Here is a 10,333-nt window from a genome sequence, read left to right on the forward strand (position 1 = left end):
GGAGGAAGACTCATTAACAACCTGCGATATGCAGATGATACAACCTTGCTTGCTGAAAGTGAAGAGGACTTAAAACATTTACTGATGAAGATCAAAAGGCACAGCTTTTGGTATGGATTACATCTCAGTGTAAAGAAAACAAAAATCCTCACCACTGGACCAGTAAACAACATTCTTATCAATGGAGATAAGATTGAAGTTGTCAAGGACTTCATTCTTGTTGGATCAGCTATCAACACTCACGGAAGCAGCAGTCAAGAAATCAAACGACATATTGCTGCACAAGATCTTTTTAAAGTGTTGAGGACTAATGTGCACCTGACCGAAGTCATGGTATTTTCAATAACCTCATATGCATGCGAAAGCTGGACAGTGAATAAGGAAGATCGTACAAGAATTGATGCTTTCAAGTTATGGTGTTGAAGGAGAATATTGAAAGTGCTACCCAACTTGATGCTTCAACAAATATATACAACATTGGAAGGCAGCCCTCACTTGTCTATGTCAAGAAATTTGGAAGATTATTACCTGACCAAGTGACTGGAAGAGATCAATATTTATGCCCATTCCAAAGGATGGTGATTCAACAGAATGCAGAAATTATCAAACAGTACCAGATACAATACACTTTGGCTGAAAATAATCTAAAAATGGTTGCAGTAGTATCTCAGCAGGGAATTCAAGCCAGATATTCAAGTTAGATTCTGAAGAGGATGTGGAAGCAGGAAAGCCAATGGTAATGTCAGATGGATAGATATTGGCTGAAAGCAGAGAATACTAGAAAGGTGTTTACCTGTGTTTTATTGACTAAGCAAAGACATCTGACTGTGTGAATTATAATAAATTATGGATAATATTATGAAGAATGGATATTCCAGAATACTGAATTATACTCACTTGAAACCTGTACATTGACCAAGAAGAAGCTGGTCCATCAGAACAAGGGGATTCTGAATGGTTTACAGTCATGAATGGTGTGCACCAGCTTGTTTCTTTTCACTGGATTTATTCAGTCTGTATGCTGAACAGACAATCAGAGAAGCTGGACTACATGAAGAAGACAATGGCATCAAATTTGGAGGAAGATTCACTAGCAACTGGTGATATGCAGTTGACACAACCTTGCAAACTTTTAGCTTTTAGTGAAGAGGACTCGAAACACTGAGGAAAATCAGAGCATACAATGTTCAGTATGTATTACACCTCAACATAAAGAAAAAAAAATCCTCGCAACTGGACCAATAAGCAACATAATAAATGGAGAACATATTGAAGCTGTCAAGGATTTCATTTTACTTAGATCAACAGTTTTGTTTTTTGTTTTCTTTTTTTTCATTGCATTTAGACAAATCTGCTGCAAAAGGGCTCTTTGAAGTATTAAAAAGCAAAGACGTCACTTTAAGTACTAAGGTAAACCTGAACCAATTAATGTCTTTTTCAATGACCTCATAAGTATGTAAAAGTTGAACAATGAAGAAAGAAGACTGAAGGGTGCTTTTTAATTATGGTGTCGGTGAACAGTGAATAAACCATGGACTGCTAGAAGAACAAACAAATCTCTGTTGGAAGAAGTACAGCTAGAATGCTCCTTAGATGGGATGATAAACTTTGTCTCATGTACTTTGGGCTTGTTATCATGAGGGACCAGTCCCTGAAGAACATTATGCTTGGTAAGGTAGAGGGTCAGCTAAAGAGAGGAAGACCCTCAGTGAGATGGATTCACAGAGTGACTGCAACAATGGGCTCAAACAGCAATGATTGTGGCGATGGCACAGGGCAGAGCAGCATTTCATTCTGTTGTGCATTGGTGGCCATGAGTCAGATCTGACATGTTGTTGTTGTTAAGTGCTATAGAATCAGTTCCAACTTGTAGAGACTCTGTATAGGGTTTTGGAGGAGCAGTTGGCGTGCTTGAACCACTGACTTTGTGGTTCAAACTGATCTTGCAGTTCAGTGCTTACTAAAAAAGATAAAATAAAAAAGAGACATTCAATTTATGTCAGAACCATTTATGACAGAATTGTCTGAATAGAGTCCCATCTTAATTGGGGACCACTTTAATGCCATTTAAAAAAACTCTTTTTTTCAGATCCTCTTTGGATGTATGTGCTCAAGATGAGAGAAGCAAAAGAATCTTGCCTCTGACGGTTTGCAAGATGCATGTTCTTGCCTGCCAGGGCAGAAATTACACTCTTGTTGGTGGGGAGAGATGTATTCCACCGGCCACAGCCAAGAAAGCTTGTGGAGCTTGTTCACTATGGGAAAACTGTGACGGTAAGAACATTTCATATTGTAAGTGTGAGACATTAAAAAAAAAAAAAAAAAAAGTAATTTCTAGTTTAGCACTAGATCAAAGTAGATCCCAGAGAATCTGCTGGTCTGAGAGTGAACTGTCTTTCCCCATTCTGTTCCATGGGGAGGGGGTGGATCAGGTTCCTTAAAGGCCAAGAACCACACTGGTGGCAGAATGTCTTCCCAACTTTCTGTGATTCCCATTCCACCTTCATAAATTTGACTCTGTCTATTAAGGAGCTCTGGTAGTGCAGTAGGTACGAATTGAGCTGCTAACCTAAGGTCAGCAGTTCGAAACTACCAGCTGTTCCGCGGGACAAAGATGAGGCTTTCTGCTCCTGTAAAGATTTACAGCCTCGGAAACCCTGTGCAGTGTTGCTATGAGTTGGAACCGACTCCACAGCACATAGCAACAACAACAACATTATCCATATTAGAATCCTGGTGTGGCGCTGTGGATTAATGTGCCAGACTGCAAAGCCGTTTGAACTGCAAGGTCGGCGGTTCTAGCTCACTAGCTGCTCCTCAGAAACCCTATACAGGGTCGCTATGGGTCAGAATCGGCTCGACGGCGCTTAACAACAACAACATTATCCATATTATCCATGCACTTATTTTTCTCTTTAAATGAATGTCTTAAGAAATATAACTTCATATTATTTCTAAATAACTTTATATTACTTCCTTAAGAAGAAAGCCAGTATTACTTGCCACAAATACTGTTGTTGTTAGATACATGGAGTCTTTTTGATCCATGCAGCAGAGTAGACTCATAATAACCCATATGGCAGACTGCAACTGCAACACAGGGTTTTCTAGTCCTTCTCCCTCCTACGAGAGACTGGGGTAGGTTCAAACTGCAACGCTTTTGATTAGCAGCTAAGTGCTTAACCACTACACCATAAATATTGTTGTTTCATTACACTTACCTAATATTTATGGTGTAGTGGTTACACCATAAATACTAGGTAAGTGTAATGAAACAAAAAATAAGATTTTAGATTTTCTAGCCAGATACGGCCGTTGGCAAAACTCTGAGTTTGAAAGATGGTCTTTCTTTGTACAGGCGTGGGGAACCTTTTTTGCTGCCAAAATTTATAACATAATTCATGGGCCATACCATATTGTCAACTTATAAATTAGTCTGCTATATTTGGTCAAACATTTAATTAACTCACCCCCAATGTGATGGCTATAGGATCATCACTAGTCTGCGAACCAGAAGGTCAGCAGTTCAAACCCACCAGGAGCTCTGGTAGCGCAGTGGTTACAAATCGGCTGCTAACCTCAGGGTCAGCAGTTCGAAACTACCAGCTGTTCAGCAGGAGAAAGATGAGGCTTTCTGCTCCCGTAAAGATTTCAGCCTCGGAAACCCTGTGCAGGGTCACTATGAGTTGGAACCGACTCCACAGCACAACTCAATAAAAACAATGTAATGGCTAGGGAGTCCTCATGTGGTGCTGTAAGATAAGCACTGGACCACAAGATCTGTTTGAACCTCAAGGTCAGTAGTTTAAACTCACCAGCTGCTCCTTGGAAACCCTATACAGGGTCACTATGAGTCAGAACTGACTCGATGGCACTTAACAACAACAATGTGATGGCTGGAACTGCGGTTGCCTTGGGAGGACCAGACCAAACGATTTTGCCTTATAGGGCTTGCAGGACGGCTGTTCCCCATCCCTGTGTTAAAGAGAGTTTAGCCATGAGTTTGTTGTTGCTAAGTGCCAACGACTCCTTTCTGACTCATAATGACCCTGTATAGGGTTTCTGAGGAGCAGCTGGTGAGTTTGAACCACAGGCCTTGTGGTTCAAACTGACCTTACGGTCTAGTGTTTACCCTACAGTGCCACACCAGGACTCCTTAGTAAGTATTGTTGTTATTGTTATATCCTTGTTGTTATGTGCCATGGAGTCGGTTCTGACTCATAGTGACCCTGTACAGGCTTTCCGAGGCTGTAAATCTTTATGGGAGCAGAAAGCCTCATCTTTCTTCCACGGAATAGCTGGTAGTTTTAAACTGCGGACCTTGTGGTTCTCAGCCTGATTCGTAACCACTACGCTACCAGAGCTCCTTTAGTAAGTGTTAGTGGGGTGTTATAAAACATACTAGTACCAAAGTGATACTTTTTTCTAGAGCGAATCAGAATTTAAAAGAGGATAGAAAATGAATTATTTTTTGTGTGGTGATTCAATATTTGCTAGTGTTACAGCCAAGGAATACTTCCAACGATCTTGAAGAAGGCATGGCATACCTGCCATGGTTTGGGCTATACTGTCTCCCAAGAATTTTATTTTAAAATAAAAGAGAAATGCTCAGGTTTGTTATGCATAAACTCACTTACTTTACTGCAATATAGTTATGGTACAGTGTACAGGTAAGACCCTAAGATACGCATTTAGAACTTGGAGAATCAGGATAATGTTAGGCCAAGAACTACAATCCAAATTTATAGCCTTCAGGTATTTACCTTTGATGAGTGTCCTCAGGAGGAAATCTTGACCAGTGGCTTGTCCTTAGTGGAAGTCTCTCATAGCTGAGGGGGTGGGCAGAGTCCTTGTCAGGGCTTCTGGTAAGTGTTAATCTCTAGGGAGGGTGAGCAACTGAACTGACAGAGTGCTGTGTTGCCTTTGCTTAGATCTCATTCCAAGAGCAAAATGTACAAGGTTTTTCTTTGGTTTAGTCCCACTGATTCTGTGTGTTCCGAGTTAGGTGGGAGGATTTTGGCTCCCGTTGCACCAGAGTAACTTGAGTCATCACTCCATGATCAGGGTGCACATTGGGTGTCTAAACATAAAGTAAGGGCTATGCCGTACCTGGCCTCACAGGCAAGCAGGAATCTACAAAGTGATGGCTGTGTACTGTTAAGTCGGTTCCAACTCACAGTGATCCTGTGTAGGGTTTCTGAGGCTGTAAACCTGTACAGGAGCAGAAAGCTTCATCTTTCTCTCACTGAGCAACTGGTAGATTCCAACTGCAGACCTTGTGATTAGCAGCCAAGCTCTTAATCTACTATGCTACCAAGGTTCTTTATACTACACAGTTTGCTGTTGTTGTTAAGAGCTGTCGAATTGGTTCTGCCTCATAGAGACCCTCTATAGGGTTTCCAAGGAGTGGCTGGTGAGTTTGAAGTGCCAATCTTGTGGTTCAAACTGACCTTTGAGTCCAGTTTTTATCCTACAGTACAATACTAGGACTCTGTAACACAAGGTTGTTGTTGTTGTTGTTAAGTGCTGCTAAGTCAATTCCGACTCACAGCGACCCTGTATAGGGTTTCTGGGGAGTGGCTGGTGAGCTAGAACCACTGACCTTGTGGTTCAAATCAACCTTACAGTCCAGTGCATTGACATGTAGCGCCACACACACCAGGACTCCACAATACAATGGAGCTTCATAAAATATTAAAAAGTATTTATGCCAAAGAAGTTGTTTGTCAATTTTAACTTGTTTATAGTTTAGTTTTACTGCTCAAGTCACATATTGTATGAATCCACCCAGTGGCTCTGTAGAAAGACCTTCAATGCAGTCACAAATCCTTCCCCTGGTTCCTGACCTCACAGGCAAGCAGGAATCTACTGAGTGATGGCTGTGTGCTATCAAGTCGGTTCTAAGTCACAGTGACCCTGTGTATGGTTTCTGGTTTGCAGCACTGACGCTACCCACATCCAGGGTCCCTCATGTTTTGGAAACACCAAAAATGTCTGGTTGACCTTGTTCCTTTTCCTTTTGGACAAACGACTGGAGTTTTCTAATTGCACAATTTAAGAACAGATTCCTTCCTCCCCAACTCATTCTGGTTTGTTTTTGTAGTGTATATAGTTGTTTGCACTTTCACACTCTCTCTCAAAACTAGTTTAATTATTATTATTATTTTTATATGTCTCTGTCCTTGAAAGGGGCCCTGGGTGATGCAGTTTGTGCTTGATTACTAATAAAAACATCGACTGTTTGAATTCACCCAGATGCACCACAGAAGAAAGTCCTGGTGACCTGCTTCTGTCACGAAATCTGTAGGGAACACTTCTAGTCTGTACCACGTCAGGTTGTCATGACTCAGAATGGAGTCTAAACGGAAATATATATATGTTCTATCTTTGACCCTTGACACTCAGCTATTTGTTGAAGCTAGGGTTTGAAAGACTTCTTTCAATTTTTGACTCACATTGACAGCTGCATGTATAAAAGCAAGAAGTCCTAGTAATGTAATGGGTTATGGTTGGATTACTAACCACAGGTCAGCAGTTTGAATCTTTCAGTTGCTCCAAGGAAGAAAGGGGAGACTTTCTGCTCCCATAAAGGTTACAACCTTGGAAACCCTACGTAGGGTCATATGAGTCAGAAATGATTCCATGGCAGTGTGTTTGGTTTTGTATAAAGAGAAAGGAACCCTGGTGGTGCAGTGGATAAGCAGCTCTGCTGTTAACTTAAAGATCAACCCTTGGAACTCTCTATAGGAGAAAGATGCGGCAGTTTGCTTCCAAAACACTTACAGCTTTGGAAATCCTATGAGGGCAGCTCTGTCCTACATGGTAGCAATATGTTTGCAATAAAGAGAGGGCTAGAGAGACTTGGACTTGGATGGAGCACTCTCATGTGGTTTAAATCAATAAAAAGTCCACGCTGTTCTCCAGACCTATTTATTATTGTTGGTGTGTGCCGCCGAGTTGGTTCAATTTATAGGTACCTTATACCTTATCCCTCAAATAAGGTTTTCAAGGAGCTGCTGGTGAGTCTGAACTGCTGAACTTGTGGTTCAAGCTTTACCCCACAGCACCACACCAAGCCTCAATTTCCTGGTCTTCCTGCTTCTCCAGAGTCCTGGTGTGGCGCTGTGGGTTAATACTCTGAACCACAAGGTCAGAGGTTCAAGCTCACCAGTCTCTCATAGGGTCGCTATGGGTCAGAATCTACTAGATGGCACTTAACAATAACTGCTTCTCCAGGAGAAGTTTATTATATCACTAGAGACAGAGTTTTGGCAATTCTTTAATCACCAGATCATTACTTTGGAAGTAGGTGCTTCACTCCTTCAGCTCCATGATATGCCTCCATGACATTAAGTCTCTCGTATTATTCTAGCTCAGAGCAGCCAGTGCGTCTGCCGAGAAGCCTTGGAGTGCAGCAAGGAAGACGGGTTTAGCGTTTGTGTGGAAGTGAACGGCCAGGAGCAGACGATGACAGAGTGCAAGGCTGGTGCCCTGAGATGCCGAGGGCAAAGCATCTCCATCACCAGCATCATGCCCTGTGCTGCAGAAACCTAGTACGCTCCTGGGTGCCCTTGTGGCCTTGCTCCTAAGCCAGCAGCCATGTGAGGCTGAATTAAAGCATGTGCATAACTAGGAGCTTTTACCTTCAGCCAACCTTTCACCTTAAAGTAAACACAACTCTGTCTTCTCCCATAATCCAGATACTCTTTTTCCAATTTTTGTTTTCTTATTTTTTTAATGTCAGAACTTGCCTTTGCATGAACCATCTGTGTGTTCGTGGAACAAAACAATGCTAACTTCTCTGGTCTTTAAAATTTTAATCTGTGAAATTAGAGGATTAGACTAGAAAAAAATTGAACTCTTCTATTCAGCCCTATGATTCTATTAAGTGTGGTTGATCCAACTCATGGGCCCGAACACACTCTGTAAACTGATCAGGGAAAAGGAAAGAATATGATTGCCTGATTAGAGTTTGGCTTCCCTGAATGAAACCGAATACAAAAAAAACCTGGTAGTGATCTCACAATTCACCATAATGAATCAAGCACCACATGGAAAGGTCCCAGACCTTTTTCTTTTCAGGAAAACTAGCCTCTAAAATATCATGCTGTAGTCATGGTGCCTGAAAACGAATACAGTTCAGTCTTCCCTTTGGAGCTTTTCTTTAGTATGTATCAAACATAGACTGTTTTGATGGCAGCATCAGTTCATACCCCAGCTATACATGTGATTGCATATTTGTGAAAACACTTTTTCCTAATGCAGAAACATGTCTAGATTTTTCAGAGGGTAACCAGGTAGGTTAGTTTGAAGTGTGGACCTTCTATTTATTCCTTCTTCATTTCTCATCAAAATAACAAAGCAGCTGTGGGAGGTGAAATGAGTGGGTTTAAATGCAATTTGAAATGTGCTGTTTTATACAAATAATATCTCTGTATTTTTCTTTTACTGACAAATATACTTTAGCAAGATTTTGGTTAAAATGACAGTGATTAAAAACTCATTGAAGATACTACTATTCTTTGAAATATATTTCATTATAGAGATTCTTTCCATGAGGAATGGGGTTGGTCACTGTCTGCTGCCTGAAGTTTTATGCTTGATTCAGATTCAGTGTTTTACCTTAAACTGTCCTTGAAAGAATTCAGACATAATACATGTACTCCTCACTGATCGACTATCTCGTTGCCTAACATTTTGCATTTACAACAATAGAAAAAAAAATCTATTATCAGACTGTTTCTAGCACTAACTAGGTGGTGGGCATGGTGGCAACCACTGTGAGCATCAGCTCAGCCTCTGGGAAGCTGGGTCATGTTGCCCCGCACCTTCTGCTGCCTTCTGCCAGCTGAGTCCATTTGAGGCCAGTCTTCTTTTTGTCTGCAGCCTCAGGCAGCATTGAACCAGTTTCCCAGCTCCTATGTAGTGTGAGGCCCTGCAGCTCAACTTACTAGGGTAGGAAGGGAGGAAAGATGAGATGCTGAAGAGGGTGTTTGGAAGAAATGCTTGCGGATTTAATTACATCCTGAGGTGAACCAAACTGGACTGAAGCTCATGGCTCTGTGGGGTAGATGGTCTGCTGTGCTCCCAGAGTACCCTCCCAGGGAATTCTGAGTCTTGGTGATTTGTTGAGCCCAGATGTCAAAGCAGGCTTTGGGATGGGAGTGGAGTCCTGGAGGAGGATCCACACTGGACGTTCTGACTGAGCAAAGAAGAAGATGAGGTGGTTAAGTCTCTAGTCACATAGCTTGCTTTTAGCCAGCTTTGTCTCTTCCAAGCCTTGTTCTATGCAGAGGAATAACTGGACTTTTCACAGTGAATCCTAGGTGCTATTTTTTCTGTGCTTTTATAAACCAAATCAAACAAAAATCAGGCAAATGGATAGTCTGAAAATAGAAAAATACTCCTTAATTTTCACATAGTGTTGATTTTTGCATAATGACCTACCTGCCCTTTGGCACATGAACCATGTTGGTGAGGACTGAATATATGTGAAAATTACAGGGGGAGAAGTTAAATTGAAAGAAAACTTTATAACATCAGACCATGCTTAATCGAAACCAATTGCATTTGTCAGCGATATTATGGAATTAATAAGCTCCCTGGATAATCAGATGAGTTAGCTTCAAGCTGAATTTGGCTAATTGTGACCCCTTGTGTTGCAGAGTAGAACTGCTCCACAGAATTTTCAAGACCATGATCTTTCTGAATCACATTGTCTTTATTCAGAGGTGGCTCTGGGTAGGTTCGAACAATTAACTTTTTGGTTAGTAGTTGAGCAAGTAACAGTTTGCATGATTCAGGAACTCTTTACAATCTTGGGGAAAGGGCTAGATTTGAAATCCCCAGGCTCAGATATGGACCCTTAGACAAGAGATTTGAGAAAGCAATTTCAGCAGCGTTAGAGAAGAAACAGAAGACTGATGCAACAATGAACTCAAACATACCCAAAATTATGAAAGTGGTGCAGGACCGGGCAGGACTTTGTTCTAGTACACACAAGGATGCCAGGAATCAGCGTCAATGTTAGAGCACTAACTACAACAGCAACACAGGGTTAATAGCTGGTAGGGAAGAAGGGGAGCCGTGAGTGTAGTTGTAAAGAGATACTCTCTTGAAAAACTAATATTTGGGTTTTTTTCTTTTCTGGATATTCTTGTACCCGAACTTTCATTGCATCAGAGATAGACATTCACATTATCTATGGGAGAATTAAGGCGGTTACAGCAGTCCTGCAGGAGAAAGAGACCCAATTTTAAGTTTTACAACATGCTAAAAAACTTTCTAAATAAATAAACATCTGAAGAGAAGGTTTTGAGGAAAGTGGAAGGTA

General features: G+C 41.3%; 1 protein-coding gene across 1 annotated transcript in view; it reads left to right on the top strand.

Moving 5' to 3' along the window:
• C7 (complement component 7) overlaps positions 1 to 7,554 on the top strand; it is a 116,623-nt gene extending 109,069 nt beyond the window's left edge. The window contains exons 18-19 of the mRNA XM_006875404.1: positions 2,090 to 2,274; positions 7,373 to 7,554. Of these exons, the coding sequence (XP_006875466.1) occupies positions 2,090 to 2,274; positions 7,373 to 7,554 (367 nt within the window). The remainder of the gene's footprint in view (positions 1 to 2,089; positions 2,275 to 7,372) is intronic.
• Positions 7,555 to 10,333: the final 2,779 nt, after the last annotated feature.

The sequence above is a fragment of the Chrysochloris asiatica genome, unplaced genomic scaffold (genome assembly GCF_000296735.1).
Source record: "Chrysochloris asiatica unplaced genomic scaffold, ChrAsi1.0 scaffold00325, whole genome shotgun sequence".
Classification (NCBI taxonomy): domain Eukaryota; kingdom Metazoa; phylum Chordata; class Mammalia; order Afrosoricida; family Chrysochloridae; genus Chrysochloris; species Chrysochloris asiatica.